The 20,321-nt window shown below is 42.6% G+C and overlaps 1 protein-coding gene across 1 annotated transcript in view; it reads right to left on the bottom strand.

The window, feature by feature from the left end:
* The window catches only part of doc2d (double C2-like domains, delta), a 34,342-nt gene extending 30,081 nt beyond the window's left edge, over nucleotides 1–4,261 (bottom strand). Inside the window, 4 exon segments of the mRNA XM_053419276.1 lie at nucleotides 163–237; nucleotides 875–954; nucleotides 1,391–1,796; nucleotides 3,964–4,261. Coding sequence (XP_053275251.1) covers nucleotides 163–237; nucleotides 875–954; nucleotides 1,391–1,778 — 543 coding nt within the window. The 5' untranslated portion in view covers nucleotides 1,779–1,796; nucleotides 3,964–4,261.
* Nucleotides 4,262–20,321: the final 16,060 nt, after the last annotated feature.

Genomic DNA, 20,321 nt, shown 5'->3' with positions numbered 1-20,321 from the left:
TACAACAAGCTTCTTATTTTTCGAGTTTTCAATGAATCATGTTCTTCACAGGCAGTGTGTGGAGCCTGTGTGAAGTGGGACTGCGGAGTGTCAGTGTCTGGGACAGCCCAGTGTGGTTGCATGTTACGTTAATTGCCACTGAGGTAAGGGTGGAGCAGTGACCTTGCTAGCCCCGGGGAGAAGATGAAGCTTGACGTATGGATCTGCCAGCCCATTGGAGTCCATGGCTTTCAGTCCCTGTGGAGACAAGCAGACGCACACGTGCATGCACGCACGCACACACAGACACACCAACACAAACACACACACACACACAAACACACACACACACACACACAGTAGTGTCAAAGATGACGTCATCATGCCCTGAAACACTTCACGCAACTGACAGGGTCAGAAAAAGACAGTGAATATGACAGACCTCCTCTACTGTAGTTACATCTCAAAAAGTGCTTCTGGGTGTGTGTCCCCCCCCCCCCCCCCCCCCCCCTCAACTCCTTTGTGTCACCCTCAAGAGAACTGCGCGGCGAGGTATTATATATTTATGTACAACATTACATAATTAACGTAATGTTACTGTACACGATGTGTGATACAAGGTTTGTGTCCTTGTGCGTATGACGGCTGTGCCCAATTTGTGTGCCACAGCAACGGGGCCACATTGTCCAGCATGTTGTTGTCGTGCCGTGAGATGATTTTATGTTGAACTGACAAGCTGTGGCGAGTGTAGTGGTGAACATGCTACTGGTTGAGAGGAAGAGGTCTGACAAACACCAAAGCATTATGGGAGATTTTTGTCAACTGGGCATACAAGGAGGATTATGCAACCACAGACAGACGTGTGTTTGCATGAGGAAGATGAAGATGTGTGTACCTTTGCCTTGTGAATAGTACAATGAAGACAGTTGTTCTCCTGATCGAACAGCAGGTTGAACTCCAGCGTGCCCAGGTAGGCTGAAAACAACACAAATCACTGCAATTACTCTGCCAGTAAGGGACACACACACACACACACACACACACACACTCAGAAGCTCTGAGTCATATATTTGGCAGATGGCCTCTTAAAAACATGACGCTGCCTAATATGAATTGATCTGTTTGGTTTGATTACGTTTCGGGGAATGAACAGAAACTCACAGACTGAGTCACTATTGTTACGTTGTCTAATAAATCATGGGAGGCACCGTGTCACGTAAAGTGGGAGTGAAACACACGCTGGGAAAAAAATGCTTGAGTCCACAATTACTCTTTGAGCAGATGCTGCACCTCAGTGAAAAAATGCAGAAAGTTATTTTGAATGAGTATCGGCAGTGTCATTTTTATGCTGTCTAGTTTAGTTTTCACCGAACGTCACAAACACAAAACTTTCACCACAAAGAGAACTCACTGTCTTCGTCATCAGAGTCCAACATCTCCTCCCGGTCTCCGTCGTTGTCCCCCCGCCTCTCCCCATCCTTGTATCCCCCTCCCGTCTCCCCGTTGAATGTCTCCTCCTTCAGGATCTTCTTCTCCCTCGGAGGCGGCGGCGTGCAGGGGTAGTCATGGAAACGGGGGAAGAAGTCCGAGATCTGTGGGATGGGGAGGATGGGGCCCGGGCACACGTTGATGGCAAAGTGCTCCTGCATAGAGATCTTGACCGGCGAGGGAGGGGGCAGTGCGGTGGAGTGGCGCGTGGCCGACGGGGAGGAGGCCGACGAGGACGGGGTGGAGGTGGACGAGGGGGGAATGGTCAGGTGAGAGGTGGAGGGAGGAGGTGGGGGTTTGGAGACGCTCATGTGGACTGTCAAATGGGACTGGAAGAGAGGAATGAGGGGAGACAATAACAATGGAGACCGAAGCAGAGTGGAAGGACAAGAGGCTTTAAATGAGAAAAGACAAAACCACACAGCCACATCTCCTCCACCTCCGCCAAGCCTCTAACTTTCTAATATCTGCGAGTTTGTTTCGGCCGCAGCAGGGGGTCCCTCCTTCTATTCAAGGCAAGTCCACAAAGTCAACAAGACCAAATTCACAACACATCTGAAACATCCGGGAAAAAATACGTCTCTGCTTTCATCTGTTGATGCAACTCCGACATCTCAAAGGCCGAAATAGAAATTCTGCAGATCCACTAGCACTTGGAGTGTGAGTCACACAATGTATCGGCACACCAATGGTGCTGCTCTGAATGAATATTCAAATGTAGTGCTGCAAAGTATGAACAAGTGATGTCACTTGTGTATCTGCACTTAACTCTAATCCCTCCCTTATCTCTGCCTTTCGCTCCTCTCTCTCTCTCTCTCTCTCTCTCTCTCTCTCTCTCTCTCTCTCTCTCTCTCTCCCTCTCTCTCTCTCCCTCTCCCCAAGTCCCCTGAGAAATATCTACATAATACTATTTGAGGGTTTTCTCGGCTCTTAGCACATTTTTCACTAAATGAAGCGAAATAAGCGTTAACCAAATCCAAACCGAGTTAAGCCAAAAGCTATGATTTCTTATTTTTCCCCACAGAGACTGAAAGATACTGAAGAAACATTTCCTCTTTGCCCAGATTTAAAAAAAGCAATAGCTGAATCTAAATGATGTCAATATGTGTGAGAAATATTTATAATAAAGAACTAGTTAATACACATAAAATCTCAATTCGGTCAACACTTAAAACAGGGTCCGGATAAATCTACAAAAGCACGTCACGTGTCATCGCCTCCTATAAATGCATCTTGTCCATTATGTTGCATCTTGTGACTTACGTTCCTTTAGTTCTGTGCAGCTTGTCTGTGTTTTTGATTTCCGAGACACTTTCACCCCGAAATTAAATGATTATTATTTTCTTTTCTTTTTTGGGCTAAAATGCTAAAACATTTGCATATCCGCAGCTGTGTTATTTGCCATGTGTGTAACAATTAATATTTTAGTCAACGATCAGTAGTCTGTTTATTGTTTTCATCGCCGTGTCTGTCATTGTTGATGATTGTCTGACTTTATGTTGATGCTCGTCTATTGATGAGCCGAGGACAATTTTCCACTCTGGTGGACATTTAAGCTCTGTTACACTCTACTGTGTTTTGATTAGTTCATTTGTAATAAATGTCAGAAGAACTTTGGACAATGTCCTCAACTTGTTCTTGTTTTACTGCCCAACAGTAGAAATTCAAAGACTCTGATTTACAATTACAGAAAAATAGAAAATTTACAGTTTAAAAAATTTGAATTTTTTCGATTGCTATCAATATTGTGACATATGTATATTTGCTGTTTTCATGTGTGTTGCCATATGCGTTGGACTCGACTCTGCCTTTGAACTGAGAACGTTTGGTTTGTATGTAGAAGCAACGAAGAATCATCAGCATCTGATCAAAACTGCTACTGATGGGAATCCTCTGTGTAGGCAAGCACTAAAAATACTACAAAGATCTTCCTTTTCGTCAGTTGCAGTCACATTACTATCTATAACTCACCTCCAGTGCATCATAAAATATTCACTCTGTCTTTTTTTACACACACACTAAGACACATGCTCAGATACGGAGGTTTTCTTGCGTGTACTGACAATTCAGCCAATAACCCACCTATAACGGAGCAGGACGAGACTTAAAACATGCACATCACTGCCTCCTCACCATGGGAAGTTGCAGCACTTGAACAGACTCTCTCTCTCTCTCACACACACACACACACATGTGAGTGCGTTTAGACCTGTCACACAGATAAGACTCAAACTGCCAGTTCCCATCTTCAATAGCCTCAATCATTCAGTCTCTCATCCTGCTCTTACGTAACAACGAACAAATTCACTGCGGTCCTACCCATGGACAAATGACACACTTGCAGCATGTTGCTTGAAAACTCAATTCGCTCCGATCCCTCTTACATCCGGAGACGCAGAGCACATGCATGCACATGTGTATGCACAGAGGCACACACACACACACACTTTCCACAAGCTGACACATGCACCAATATAGCCGTCCACAAATACGTACCCAGGGACAGTCTTCATCTGTGCCAGCACTCCATCTTACCCGCTCTCACGTCCTCTGTCTCTCACACACTGTGGAGCATGCAGACCAGCTTTGAGTCAATATATCCCTCTCCACTCTCTCTCACTCACTCCCTCTCCCCTCTCTTTCTCTCTCTGTTCATCGTTCGCTCTCCTCTTCTCTCTCCTTCTCTCCCCTCCTCCTCTGTCCCTCCCTCTTTTCTTTCCCCCCTTTAGTTGTGACGTATCCAGTTAAAATCCCCTCAGCTCTGTTTGCAGACTGTATGCGTACGGCACTGCCACTCACTTTCTCAGCAGTGGGGGGATTTGAGGAAACCCGGGAATAAGTGTGTGTGTGTGTGTGTGTGTGTGTGTGTGTGTGTGTGTGTGTGTGTGTGTGCGTGTCTCTGTGGATTGGAAAGAGAAAAGACATGAGCCGACAAACCAACATCAAACAGACAACAGACAAAAACACAGAAAACACTAATAATAAGTATATGACTGTTATACATCCTACAATCACCCTTTTATATATATTACATGTTAAGTAGTTAATATTGATCCCCATGTTGACTGAGCTCAACAAAACACACTGCCAGCCATATAATCATGCTGCTACTACTATTACTATAATCACTATGGCCAATACCAGCCATGTTTGTGTGTGTGTGTGTGCGAGAGAGACCGACTGTGGCAGTACTTACAGTAACAGCCGACACCTGCCACAGTAATACAATGAAAAAAAAACACACAATCACACATCGGTGACATGACAATTCAGGACGACAGTGGAGATTTCTGAGTCTCTGAACGGCTTTAGATACTGTTCATTTTAGTATTATATAAAATACAGTTACAGACGAATGAAGGGTCCAATGAAAGATCATCATGATACCACATATTACAGATATATGTGGACATTATGTGGGAACCCAGACAATAAAAGATAAGACAATTTCAGTAAAAGATATACTGGTGTAAATGTCTGGAAAAAATTTGAAAAGTGAAGAAGACCTCCCTGCGGTTATATGCCTCCGCCAACCAGTACAGTTTATTACAAATTAAGATGAAGTAACTTTGACCTTGACCTTTGACATTCCCCAAATCTTATCATTCAATCTTAATTGCAAACAGCAAATGATTCAAATGTGAAGAAATTCCCTAAAGGCAGACTTGAGATACCATGTGAAAGAGACAGATAACATGTTTTGTGAGTCCACCTTGACCTCTGACGTCTGACCACCAAAAATCGAATCACTTCATTCTTGAGTCTACACGAATGTTTCTACCAGATTTGGAAGAATTCCCCCGGAGTTGTTCCTAAATAATTGCACTCACAAGGCAAAAAGAAACGTTGTTTGTGAGGTCACAACTTTGGCCTCTGATCTTAAATCTCAAAATCTGATAAGTTCATCCTTGAGTCCAAATAGATGTTTTTATCACTTACAAATACAATTCCCTGCTTTCTTGAAATATCGTGTTCACAGGAACGGGAGGTCAAACAACCCATAAACCAGAAAACACAACGCCTCCGGCCACTGGCTGACACCGACACAGAGACTCAAAAACCCTCAAAGGATTGGAAATTGACATGTTATTAACAATAAATAAAAACCTCCAGAGGAAGTGAGATAAAAACATGTTTTGTTTGTGAGCTCAAGCAGGAGAGCTCATGTGATCGCAGCCCACGAGGATAAAAGCCAAAGCCCATTTCCGTGATGTATCACTGGTTGGGAAACTGTCAGCACTTTAATTGATAAATGCGTAATTAACCATGGTTGAAACGTAACAGATGAACAACAACAAGCCCGGTCAATTAAATTAATGGTCAGCTGAAAAGGCTCATCCAAATGTGAACACTGTGATTTACTTTGGGCATCTCATTACTATCAGCATTACCTCATCAATATTGCATTAACAGACCATAACACTGTATGTTCATTAATTCACAAAAGGGCTGGATGAGTTGGGAATGACATAGATTAATACTCCCCATACTGATGGTGAACTACTCAACTATAAATAGGGGCTTTAGATATGGACCACGTGCTTTAAGTGGCTTGAAATGATTGCAGAGGTGCTCCTGAAGTACACCTCTGTCAAATTAACAGATGTCTGAGTCCTCGTCACGCCGGCGAAGAGATGACAGGGTCCTCTCCTGGATTCATGGGGGATGTTTTTTCTCCAGGGAAGCTGTGAAATGATGAAGCACGCTTGCAAACGGTTCTCCACCCACGGCAGCAAGGATCAGAGAGGGGCAGAGCGCTCACAGCTGACCCGCTGACCACCCGACTCTCAGACACTCTCTCTCAACATGGCTGGACGCCCAAGACACAGCCTGTACTTCACCTGGAGGGCTCTCACAGCAGTATGTATAGGTAATGGGCGATTTACACTCAATCACAGAGTTTTCCTGTATTTTCTGAAGGATTGGTTGACCCCAGAAAATTTCTCAATTACCCTTTCTTCCCCCGGGTCATAGCAACAATCGAGGACGCTGGAATGAGGTCCTTGGTTTTTAGCAAATTGGAGAGTTTACATGCTGCAGCTAAAACACATCAGACTGAAGCTTTTCTTATATTGAACCAATAAAATAAATCAATACATGAAGAAATCCTTATTTCTCCACTGAAGAAGAAGAATTCTGACCAGTGTAAACAATTTATTAAAACTGAAGCCTGACAGATTATTGGTTGGCCTATAATAATAGACAATAGGATTCTTTCGTACCTGTGTTTATGTTTGCTGAAAATGTAGAGATATTAAAACGTATTTTACATAACAAACCAATGCAGAAAAGAATGTGCATTTATGTTTAAAATATAAAACAAAATCTAAGCAAAAAATATGTTTATTCTAAATATTTGGTTGCATTTGTGTGTTTTTTCTCAGCTTGATAGTGCTATGTAATTGGAGAAATTAACAGGAACAACTCAAATTCATTTTAATTTAATGAAACCTACCTTATGAAGAATACCACTAAATAACCATCTCAATAAATTAAATATATGAAAAATCCAAATAATTAAAGGTTTCAGAGGTGGCCTGCAGAATGTTCAGTGTACTATTTAGTTTGCTATTTTTCATGCATTTCACTATATTTTTTGATTATTCTGAATAATCAATATTTCAATAGTTTCATTGGAACTAACTTTCTATTAAATAAAAGTCCCTGATATGTGTGTATCTGTGTGCGCGACACAGAAACAGGCAAAGGGGATTAAGGCCTAAGACGATAAGTAAGTACAAATACTACAAAATCCTTGTATTGAATCTTGAGCCTAACAGAGTGGATTTTTGAGACCAATTCCAGTTCTGTGTCACATTTCCATAAAAAGCTAATAATTATCACGATTTCCATCTCACCATCTCACTTCTATCCCGCCCTGAGGCAATATCTTTACAATCTAATTGAAAAAGTAACAGAGATGATGTCCTTCAAATGACAGAATGAGCATATTCAACGGGAACTAAGTTAACTTTATTGACATTGTTTTACATTCACTTTGACACCAAACCACAGCATGGATCCGTCTGGTTTCACCGTGTCCAGGCACAGGAAGCAACACAATCAATTGTGCTTGAAGGATGAAGTCTGGACAATGACGCTGTGGTATTGATCTTTCTCGGAGGTAAACATTAGGTAGCCTGTCAGATGGATATTTGACACAGAGCCATAGAAAGAACAGAAAGAAAAAGGTTAGAGGAGGCTATTGAAGAAGAAGTATAGAGACTGTCATGCAAATTATCATTAAGAGATACAGCATAGTCCAAAACTCCATCCTTAACTGTCAGCTATATGTGCCCCCCCGCCATGATTAAAGCTTCTGCGCCACTTATGTGTATAGTGTCCGTCATAAACATCTAGAAGGAGAGGGAGGGAGACTGGTGGGAAGGAGGGAGAGTTACGAGCAATTTGTGGAGGAGCATTCATCCAGTCCGTCTGCATGGCAAGATAATCTCCCCCCATTACGACAGCACAAAGCAGTGCAGGTTTTCCATTAAGTCTACAACCACAACCTCCGCTGACTCTCAGCCAGCCATTAGCTCTGAGATTGAGAAAACCTCTATTTACATACCGGAGCAGCGGCACATGCTGAGTTTTTCAAACGTTCAGGACCACACAGGAAAAGGTAAAATTGCATAAATGGCATCTTATGAAGATCAAATGAGCTGACTTCATCCAATGCTTGCCCTTGACTGTACCTGCAGACACATCTTGAATTCCTGAGTCACTTCTCAGACTTTAGTTTTCTTTTTTTGTTTGCAGAAAAATGCAGAGCTTCAGATGTGTGGTGCTCTAAGAGTGTCTGTGATATTAAACCTCCAATGTGTAACTTCGGCCACTAGGGGTCTCTTAATCAAAACAACTACACAATAGTTTGATGACACATTGGGAAGCAGAGTAGGATCATCTGAGCTCACCTCCATTGCTTATGAAAATCTACCTGATGTGCAAATAATGTTCAAGGATGGGTTAATGTATTAAAGATTTATTCATGTTACTCACCAAACGGCCGACTGGCTAACTGGCTAGCAGAGTGTGTTCAATCCTCATACGTTACATTAGAGACGACAGGTGAAGTGGATATGATTTAATAAAAAGGGCGACTTATATGAAACTTTGTTTGGATACAATTGGGGATTTATCTGGGTTTGAACAAAGTCTGAAAAATTGGGATAATGTAAGTACCCAGGTCGACAACGTATAGGACTCCTTATTTTTAAAATTTTTAATAAAGAATTGATATATTTAAGTAAACACATGGTAAATAAACTCACTAAACATGAGAACATGCTTATATATGCAATCATGCGACCAGCCAATCATGTGGCAGCGGAGCCAAATACAGCATAAGTTCATGCTGATGGAGTTCAGGTGCTTTTATATTCTTTCAAAGGCCATCAAACTATTCAGTTCTAATGATGACCTAGTTGATTAGACATCCTGATGGGTGATGGGGGTCTTACTTTTGGTTTTATTTATTATTTTTTTCTTTCTTGTGCCTGTGAGTTCCTGTTTGACCTTTATTCCTCTCTGGGACAGTGAACTTGAAGATGAAGATGAAGTTGATATACAAACATCTGGGCAATAACTATGGATCACAGGACCCAAATTCCATCGGGACATAGCAGCGGAAGTGGTCAAGAAGAAGAGTAGAATCTGCGGGACCTCATGTTCCAGACTGACAAACAGCTACTGGACAACCAACCAGACACATTTAGATAGATGTGTCTATTCCAGCTGAGGGTAACATCAGGGAGAAGGAGAATCAGAAGATTGGGGAGTACCAGAGGCTGAATGAACAACTGGAGCAAATGTGAAAGATGAAAGTCCAGAGTGGTCTCTCTGGTAATAATTTTTGAGCTGTGACCCCCCCCCCACAAATTGGGAGAGTGGCTCCAGCAGATCCTAGGTACAACATCTGATGTCTCTGCTCAGTAGTCACACATCGTTGCCTGCCAGGCGTCTTGTAAAACACCCAGAGAGTGTGAGAGGGAGCCCATGTGAGAACGCGTCAGAAAAATGTCTGGAAAATCACAGCAAGTGAGTGGGCGTGTTGATGATATTCTAACATGGGACAGACGCAAAAACTATGAGCTGAGAGAATATAAATATCTCAGGAAGAAAGAGAGGTGTCATGAAGGTACAAGACGCCGATGAAGATGTCAACTTGGAGAGGTGAGATTCGAGAGCTTTCGTTGATGAGGGCGGACGCAGGCGACGACGTGTTGTAAACAAAAACGTGGTTTCTCCAGCGAGTTAAAGTTGCACATGCAGATATGAGCTGTAAAGCCACTGAACTCAGTCAGACAGCCACACAGCCTAAGCGAAGTTATGTATCTGCATTTCATTGAGCAGGAGCTATAGGCTGACTCCTGAGTGGTAGTGATGTTTGAATTCAGCACAGGACTCATCGGGGATGCAGTCATCACATCTCACAGCGACGCGTCTGATGAAATGCACCGACTTTAACGGGCGGTGTGAATTTGGCGAGTGCATATTTTAAGCAGGTGGCAGGTTGTTGACGCTCCCCCAGAGGGTGGCAGTTGGTTGGTTCACAGGTGCTGCTTGTGCTCCACATAGCTCGGCTTCGGGGAGGGGAGGGGGGGGTTCATTGGTCGTGTTGGCAGAGAGAGCTGTTCTGTCAAGATGCATTATTCTTTTCACCACGTGTCACCTCCCCAAGTTTAGCCTCGCACGACTCCCGGTCTCGCACCAGAGGCAGTTCCCTCCGTCCTTCCTCCGCTCCACCACCCATCGTGGCAACCTCACCTTCCACTCTCACCTCTCCCTCGTTTTATCAGTCCGTCTACTTTTTTCTTTTCTCCCTGAGGGATGTTCTGACACAGACGGATCCCATTAACCCTACCTGTGATTTGTCCTTAACTCTGACAAGCAGGGGTAGCGCGCAAAAAGAGCAGATGTGCAGGTTTTTTAATCTAAATTCAAAGGCAATGTCACTGAAGTAAGTTTTCATTTTTCTAATGTTTTGTGACAGGCCACGGCAGCAATGCAAAGGAAAGAATGACCCCTGTCAAGTAAAATGACAGATTGTCGGGATGACATTCCCTCAGGTTAAATGTGTTATTTCATTCTTTGTTTATTTTGTTCCCCTCTTGCTCTTTTTTGGCTTTACGTGTGCTCTGGAAAATACACAACACGTCCTTCTGGCATTTAGGTGACATTGTTCCTTGTTTTGTGCTTTTGTTTTTGTGTGACGAACATGCGACTGAATTTACAGACATTGCCTTTTTTCTTGTTTCCTCCCTCGTGAGAGTGAATTACTCTCCTGCTGACCCCGATCTCCAACCAGCCTGCTGTTCCAACTCCAAAGCAAAGATCAGCATTAACACAGCCACATTACTTGCCACTGACCTAATTAAATCCTGCACCGATACTGTGATAGTTCTCTCTCTCTCCTCTCTTTGCCTCTACCTCGTTCGCCCCTTCCTTCTTTCTCCTCTGTACATTTTGATGAATGGCTGGGCTTTTTAGGACAAATGACAGCTCAGTGATTAATTGTGTGTGCTCGTTCACTCTTCCACCATTTCACTTGTTTTTCAATTTCGATTTCTGTTTCCTCATGCTGTAGCCAGAGAACAAGAAAGAGAATTCTATCTTTACCTGGGTTTGTCCCATCAGCATATTCCCATAAATAAAAGAGGGGGGAGAATTGGAGATGGAGGGAGGGAGGGAGGGAGATGTGGCCCAGAAGCAGGGCAGTGGGCATGTGCAAAATGGAGGGGTATGCGGATGGAGACGTGAGAAGACAATCTCTCCAGAGCCTGTGAAGGTGACTGAAGGGATAAAGACACGAATAGAAAATGTCGAAGACTTGAGATGAGGAAAGAGGATCTGCAAAAAAAAACGCCTGGAAACAGGCGAATAACAGCATGGAAAAGAAAAAGATAAAACCATATCTTTCAGAGAAAGGCCACCTTTGGTAATGAAGAATAAAACTGGAGTAAAACTGTGAGGTATTGAGATGGGAGGGGATTGTAGCTGGGTGTGCAGCCAGTGCCCTGTGGCAGGACGTCATGCTTTGCTTAATGAGGCAACAGTGCAGGCAATTAGTTCCCAATATGACTTTATTAGTCACCAATAAGTGAACACATCATTAGGCACAATACCCCTCCAGTAGCATCTCTTCTAAGGTAAGTTGCTCACATGTAAACAGCACATGCAGGTATTTCTGATCACAGAATACAGTTTAAACAAATTAATGCGAAGAGCCGTGTCTCCACTTCCTCCTGTTCCTAAAGTCCTGCTAAGATATCCAAGACACGCTGAACGCCATCTCACGCTTTTCAGTAGAGATCCTGGTGTGGAGCCACAGTACAGAGGTCCACGCAAACACGACCAATCAGGAGTCAGTCTCAGCTGTCAATCATGAGGTCTCACTCTGTTGTCATGCATCGAATCACTTCTATACAAACCAATAAAAAATTAGCACTTAGACAAACATCAGTGTGATAAGAACTAACTGGAATGTCAGAAACCATCTTTGATAAAAATGTATTTAACATGTACTTTTAGTTTGGTCAATGTCCCATCCATTAACATAGAGGAGGCAGGGACTAAAGACCTATACTGCAGCCAGCCACCAGGGGGAAATCAAGATCATTTGGATTTTGAGGAGCTGTGGCGACATCCACCTTTATACATTACATCAAATACATTAAAACACTTACTGATATGAAGTGATATATATTCTATTCCTCGTAAGTTTCATAGAAAAAGAATATGGTCAGCATAACGTCTCCATCAAAACATATTTGCAGTTGCAAACATTCAGAAAATAATGGAAGTGAGCGGTCATACAACATTTTGGCCTTAACACATTAAACAAGTTAGGATTCATTGTCTTGCCCAAGGACACACCGACCTGTGGACAGGAGGGGCTCGGGATCAAACCACCAACCCTGTAATTAGTATCAATAACCTTCTCTATCTCATGGAGCACATCTGCCCCTGAGCTGTAATTTTGTATTTATATAGCGCTTTTCTAGTCTTGATGACCACTCAAAGCGCTTTACAGTACAGTTTTACATTCACCCATTCACAAACACATTCATACAGTGCAATATATTCGTAGCACTTTGTTATTCTATGGGGGGACATTCAGGGTCCAGCATCTTGCCCAAGGACACTTCGGCATGCAGATGGGTACGACTGGGGATCGAACTGCCCACCTTCAGGTTGGAGGACGACCACTCTACCCCTCAGCCATAGCAGCCCTGTATAGCTGTATTGATTGGTTCTACATCTACCTGTGGTGATTCATTTATGGTTTTATAAAAGTAACTCAAATCACTGTGTTACTATCAAAGAAAAATCGTGGTTTCTATTCAAAATTAAAATTATGTTTATTATAATTACAGAAGGTGTTTGTCCTCGGACAGTGTTTTTGTTGCCTTAAGCCAACCACTCCTACAGGACTCAGGATATACAGCTTCAAATTGTGGTCCATTAGATTATGAGCTTGTAACATTATGTTACAACCCCTGGGTCGCAGAGGAGCCTGCTCCCTCGTCCATCTTCGGAATGTACTATACACCCTCCAGGCGGAGGAACTCTCTGCTCTCTGCTTGGACAGTTTGACTCTTTTTTGTGATTGGAATGTAATTTTCTCATCGGATTCAGATGTAAAATGTGAAAAACAAGGTCAATTTGTACTTGTAACTTCAGCATCACACACAATGTGGGAGATTATTACTTTTTTCCTTAGTATCTTTGTCTAAAGCTTCATCCACGACTACATTTTAGTTTTAAATCACATCGCTGTTACTATAGACGTTTAAAGACGTGACCTGCGGATAATGATCAGACACAGTTTGCTTTTTAAACATGCACAACACAGCAGGAGGTTCTCTGCACGAATGCGTTCACAACAGCAACAAATCCTCCGCACTATTCAGGAGAGAGGCAGAGCAGCCGCGTGCAGCCGACAGAGGCAGGAAGTGACATCGTACTTCCACTGCTGAGGTCATGGGATTTCATGACAATACACAGACTCTGGCGTCGGCTCTTATCACCACAAACTCTCTTGAGATCTTCCTGTTTACACTGGCGTGCACATGTCCAGTGTATGTGAACGGTCACACGATATGTTGTAAAATGAATACGTAATAGTATTAATGTAATATAACCTTTCTGCTGACATTATACATTCCCACTCTTTTTTTACAAGTACAAACCTTTAATACACACGCACATTTGGTTTTATACTAGTCTTAATTATATGTGACCCAACACAGTGTTTAGAATGACTGTTTAGCATTAAAACAGCCTGTGGGTCATGCTTGACTCCACAGGCATCAGTGTGCTTGGACACAATCTAATTTTAGCAGTACAAGAAGAGCAGAGATGTACATTCAGTTCACAGTTAAATCTTTATTATTATTTCTATTAATACTAGACCTAAGAAAGGCAAAAATTGTCAACAGTTATAAATAAATACAAATTGCTTTTTATTTCTGAATGTTTGTTTAAGCTAAAACAACAAACACTGTCACCACAGAGATACAACACACTTTAATCTAAATAGCGAACATCATTATGAAGGCAGCGTACTTTCTACGGGGAGATTCTCTCACAAACCCCGATAGACAGCACCACGTGAGCACACTGATCACTACCACTGCGAAAAGAGTGAGAGTCAGTTGGTTCAGGTTCACAATAAATTATTTAAAAACAACAATCAACACGATTAAAGGTTGAACAGTCCATCAGGAATGTGATGCATGAGGTTTCGGACCGACATCGCAGAAACCAGTGGTCTGACAACACTGGAATTAGGCAAAGCTAAATCTGCAAAGAGGAGGAGACAAGGTCATTTATCAAATTGCAACCGAATACATTAAAGGGGGATCACCCTTTACGTTGCTATTAGATATAACCTCGCTCAATATGGGGCCCTTCTTATTACAGCGCCCATGGGTGGCTGACTCTGTACTGTGGCTCAATCAGGGGAGAGGCGAACCCTGAATCTTCACTCAGCCATGGGGCCACAGATATCTGGATCGAGACGCAGCCAACTGAATATATATAAAACACCTCATTGGATCTTAAGCGGGTAGATAAAACCTCTTTCTCCCGGTCTCCCTTACCTGCACAAACACAGCAGCCACCATCTACCAGGCATCAGACAAAGAGGCAGTAATTGCCCGCACTTGTCCTTATAGAGACTGGGAGCTATCCATGCCCACCTCCCTGGGCGGTGCTCTAACACCTAGCTGTCAACCCTCACATTAACATGTACTAAGTTGTATTTCTCTCCCAATTTCTCAGGTCGATTTACACCTACAAAAGTTCAAATTATTAAGCGCTTCACTTTACAAGTTCAAAACATTATTGACCTTAATTTAAGCCCATAAGGATTCAAGTGTTAAATTATGTATTGCTCTGTCTCCCTGAAAACATCACTGGCAAAAAAGATGAAACAATGTCCTCAAATGACTGCATCTGAACAGCTTATGGATTTATAAGTAGCATTTCCAGGATTTAGCATCATGCTGTCCAAAACTGCACCATGCCCCCAGCCAGTCGGAGCAGAGCAAGCTAAAAAAGTTGGTTTCCACTCAAGTCAACAATGCAGAGGTCTTTATTCCATTGGGAGCTGACTGGTGCGTGAAATGTGACAACATTATTGCACTTCCTTGTCTTTTTCTGTGGAGGTAGGGGGTGCAATAAGTTTCCACTTCTCTAAAAAAAAAAATAGCAAAGTGCGAAATAAGGGCTTTGATTGGACGCGGTAAGCATATTTGAGCGTGGCGAGGGTCTGATCGCACAGGGGAGTAGGTTCTTTAAGCAGTTTCCCCACTGCAGCACCGCCTCGCTGGGCAAAGACCAGAGAGAAGGGAGCAGGAGAAAGTGTGAAACATTAGATTATACCTTACCTGCAGTTTTTGTTTTCTCCTCAGCACAACAATGTTATTTGGGAACATATTTGCTTGGGTAGATCCTCAGGTTATTAATCTGTCAAATTAAAGCTTATTTTTCACTGAAATGACGAGGGCGGAAAAGATTTATCCATTTTGCAATAAACCCATTTTGATGAAAGGTGTGATATTTATATGAGAGATTGGTTGATTCAGCAGGGTTCTCCAGTGCAAATATCGACGACTGCTGAGCAAAGAGAACAGACACAGAAGAAGACCAACCAAGAGTTTTTGCACATCGACGCTCATGAGGACGATGCACAGTTTATAAGATAGACAGTGATGAGGGAAAAGACAATCCTGAGCTTGTTGACAGGTTAAACCTCAGGTGTTCTCTCACCAAGGAGAGTGAGCATGTTAGGGACAAGTCGACAGTCAATAAACAGAGCAGCGTTCAATAGGAAATGGCCCCAGGGACCTGAAATCCCTCTAAATCCTTCGCCCGACTTAACCAACAAACACCAGTCAATCAGTGAACTCTGTCAGTGAGGAAAGGCTCTGTGATGGAGGGATGGAGGGATGGACAGTACAAAGAGGGGAGGATTGTCACTCACTCAAGCTATGGATATGCACCGCACACACACACATTGACACACAAATGTGTCTGCCGCTCCAGAGACAGCTTTACCAAACGCCTGAGCTTAAACCCAATCCATCCCAAAGTGGAGTCATTATCGTTATAGTGGCGACATTTAACGCTCCATGCATCAGTATGAGGATTGGTCACCAAAGGCTAAAATGGACATCTTTTTTCATCTCTAGTTAATTAACCTTATGAACTGCCCTCTCATGTTCTCCCCAGTTGCTCTATAGGTCCCTCTTCACACGTACTGGTGTTATATATGGGATATTCATTATCTGCTTGCCCAGACATTTCAATTAAAAGCCAATGAGCATCAGAAGACGCCATGGTTTAATGGCTGCGATGATACATCATGTGGACATTTTCTGATTTCACATTTATACAAGTTTTCCGCAAAGTCATTGTGGCTATCTTAGTGTCTTGGTGTGAAACCCTCAGTACCATGATTTGGGGGTATACCCTGAAAAGGTTAAGAAACCTCAACATTTTAAGGCAACAGCTACATTTATCTTCCATAATAATAAAAAGATTGACATTTTGAGTTCTGAATACAGGAGAATTCTAGGGTCACTGTTCACAGAGGTCTGCAGGGATTTAGGGCGAACTAGTATATTCCATAAGGAACCAATACTTTGCTATGTTTACAAAGATTTGTTTAACTCCTGTTTTTAATTTATTTATGTCTGGTTTTCACATCTAGTTTTTCTCTTTTTTATTATTATTTAGTGTGAGTTTGTTTTGATCACTTAGTATTTTGAGCCAGTTCTTTAAGGGCCTGGGCCTGTGTTGTGCCGTTCTGTGACCACACAAAGTCAGAGATGTAATAGAAGTTAAACAACAACACAGGCTCATGCATGGTGGGTGATCTTGGATGTATCCTGAGGTGACTTAAGAGAATGTACTTTTTTTGAAATCAAGGATAAATTAAATACATAAGTGGATCAGGCCCATTGCATTTCTTCACCCGGGTAAAACACACTCTTTGACTTAATAATACTGTTTAACTATGAATTAATGTTGATTTTAAATATGGTATTGTATCAATTAATTAAGAACATATGTAGTGCTTCTTCTGACTTTTATCTGAGCTCAATAACTTTTCTTTTCTTGTTTGAAATATTAAGCAGACTTTTAAATAAACTCAGGTTGGTTTGACAGAATTTCACTGTGACGGATCCTCGAGCTGTTCACTAATGATTTTGCGTCTTGAATGTGAAGCCGCTCAAACCCAAAACAGCTCGATATGAAATATGAATTGACTCCTCCGCAACAGATCTGCACTCAGACAATACCATTGCCCTTTTTCTTCTGGAGGACAGAGGCAGCCTCAGCTACAGCTCTAATCCAGACATATTTAGCTGGATAATCACCTTTCATTATATAATCCTCAAGTTGGGTTAAGGCTTCATACGAGACACGCATCTCTCATCCAAGACACACAAGGAGAACAATCGGATTAAATAGAATAAACAGAATAGGAATCTATTTCTTCACTTTCTTCTGGTGGCTGAAGAAGGTAGGATTGTGTATCAGTGTATTTTGCTGCACTAATGATTTATAGTGAAGTGTCAACCCTGAAATAAATCCTTGAAATGTTTAATAACAAACTGGAATCAGATGTGTGGTTCATTTGTAGTCACCAGGTCTTGAAAATTGTATATTTGAGGCGGCCCACTCTAACTCTGTTTTCCCCGGACGCTCTTGTATGAGATTTTGTGGACTTTCACTTATTAACAGCGCAGCAGAGCCGGCAGGAGGAAAGACATGATGTATGAATTCCACTGTGGAAATCAAGTGTTAGTGTTTACAGCGTATCAACACCCGCATCGGCTCTTATCACCAAAAGTTTTCAAATCTCGTTGTCTCTCCGAGTTGACTTTTTATTTCTTCTGTATGGATGTGAATCTAATTGTTTTGGTTTTGTGTCACGTGTTAGAAACATGTCCACTGACTCCAGAGCAGCTGACTTGAAGCATTCGTGTCCTTCGGATGACTTCAGGAGAATTTTCAGTTTCATGTTTGAAACTGCAGCTTCCCAGGCGTCTCTTGTTTGATATTTCTGGAGCTCAAGTGCTTTTAGCTGCACGAGCCAGCAGATGGTCAGCCCCCTACTGTTTACATTTGTTTTGCTTCAATATTTGCGCTCCTGTTACAATGCAGCCGCAACAACAGACGTATTCAAAGCAGCCTGAGAGTGAGATCATCAGGCTGCCCTCCAGAAATGTACGAGAAGTTTTAATTAGACTAGAATTGTGCAGAGCAAGAAAAAGGTGATTTCTCCCAAATGAACAGACAGGAAAAGATGTCAGTGGATGAAAGAGACAGGGAAAAAAAACCTCATTCTCTCCCTCTGTTCTTCCCTTTCTCCAGTTATACCTAAGGCGACAGTCTCATTTCAGAGCTGTGACACAAAATCAGTGCTGGGGGGGGGGGGGGGGGGGGGGGGGGGGCAGGTGGGGTTGCTTGGGTAGGACGCAGTGGAGAGGTGTTAAGAAAGGTGAAGATAAGATGGAGTGCCAGATCCGATCGCATTACTATCGGCTGTTTATGGATCAGTCACAGGGCTGGTCTTGGTCCTCAGGGATTGATTGTCTTCTGACTGGACTGTGGGCGAAGAGAAGGATAATACCAAAACACAGAGGACAGAGAGGGAGGGCGGGGGAGGGGGGGGGTAGAAGCCTGAAGCTGAACTCATCCTCAATCTGAGAGGATCATTTCTCTGTCCGTGACTGGGTTCTGTTTTTCTCCTGGAACCAAGAGGGTGATTTGTTTGTTTGTCTGTTAATTATAAAGGTCTCTCTCTGAAGCCACTCAACAAGTCGCAGGGACATTAAGCCTAATCCTGGGCTGTGAGCCAATAACAAGGGAGTTGTGTGGAAAGCGTGACGTGTTTCAAGGGAGTACATTCCAGATGTTTGCAGGTGTTAATAAGTGCCACTGCACATTCTAATAAAGTTTGATAAAATCTCACACAATGTCACATGAGGCAGCATTGAGGACAACACATTAAAAAATTTGTAAAGAAGTAAAAAAGAATAGATTTTACCAGAATCCCACTCCTCATCTCTGCTTGAGCCAGGAAGCTTCAGGCAACATTAGCTGTGTGATGCAAGTGCCATTAGAATCTTGTTCTCCGTGGCCACAACCACAACAGTGGAAATAAGATATTTCAAGGGCTTTTACTTTGAAATTCTACATCAGAATGGCCTGATATTGTCAGAGTGACACTTCATTATTTACATCACATTTGCAGACATCAAGTGTCAGGAAGGTTGCTTTTATTTTGAACCCCCCCAACACGCTCGTAACTTAATGCTGAGAAACAAGTGAGTGCAGGTTTGACAGAAGTCCTGTCACGTGACTGACCTGGTCAACTCCTGGCAAACATGTTGCTTATTTTGCAGTATTTAGGAGTATCTAACTCGGCAACTTGTTAAAGCAGGAGCACAGCTGCTTGAAGGATTTCAGATAGTAGAGCTGGAATATCCTTGGTGGCTGTTTGATTCACAGAGCGAAGTCACGTCGGATGGTTACGTCAGTTTACGTTGGTTCCCAGATCAGTGGATTTGAAAGGTCCGTCAACTCATTACTGTGTCCTTTATTATTTCTGGTCAAGTTATCAGTACAAGTCCAAAATGACCATCAGGCCAGCGTGTAGATGGTGTAGATGTGTGCAGTGTCTATGAGCTCTCGGTCAAATATGGTTATTTCTGGTTTCAAAGAAATTCAGATTGTGCTGGACAAAAAGGAAAACCACCCAAACAGACACGTTACACGGGAATAAGTATTTCCACTCAGTTTGAAGAAGCTGTTGAAATTCTATTAGATGTCGCCTATTTGTCGTAAATGACCCAAGCTTATGAATTCAAGTGGAACCAAATTTACATAACAACTATGAGCAGCCATATCTCTGTGGCCATGAGTGTGTCTCGCTGGATATTTCCGCAAAATTCCTCCTTGTGCAAAGCTCTCATATATTCCTACACAGGAGGGAAGTATTGTCTACAAATCATCATGACCACCTTCAGCGAATCAGGACGATGTGTATCACTGCACATGCTCTGATGCACCGTCACATCCATGCAACAAAAAAAAAGAACATGTCTTTTCATTCCCCCCCCCCCCCCCCCTGTTGAAGTAGCAGATTAAAAAGAATGGTGCAGCCTTGGTGGAGTAATCACCTCTCTAAGCGCTTTCTATTTTCTGCCCCTGTTTTGTGTTGCCCTTCTCTCCAGTGGCTCTTCTGAAATATATTTAGAATTCCTATTCAGAGTTTAACCCCTAACTCCCCGGGCCAGGCCCATTCAACCCCTGCAGCTTCACCAGCAGCCCTC

The sequence above is a fragment of the Pleuronectes platessa genome, chromosome 3 (genome assembly GCF_947347685.1).
Source record: "Pleuronectes platessa chromosome 3, fPlePla1.1, whole genome shotgun sequence".
Classification (NCBI taxonomy): domain Eukaryota; kingdom Metazoa; phylum Chordata; class Actinopteri; order Pleuronectiformes; family Pleuronectidae; genus Pleuronectes; species Pleuronectes platessa.
The sequence above is the reverse complement of the archived record's forward strand: the minus strand, read 5'-3'. Positions and strand labels throughout refer to the sequence as shown.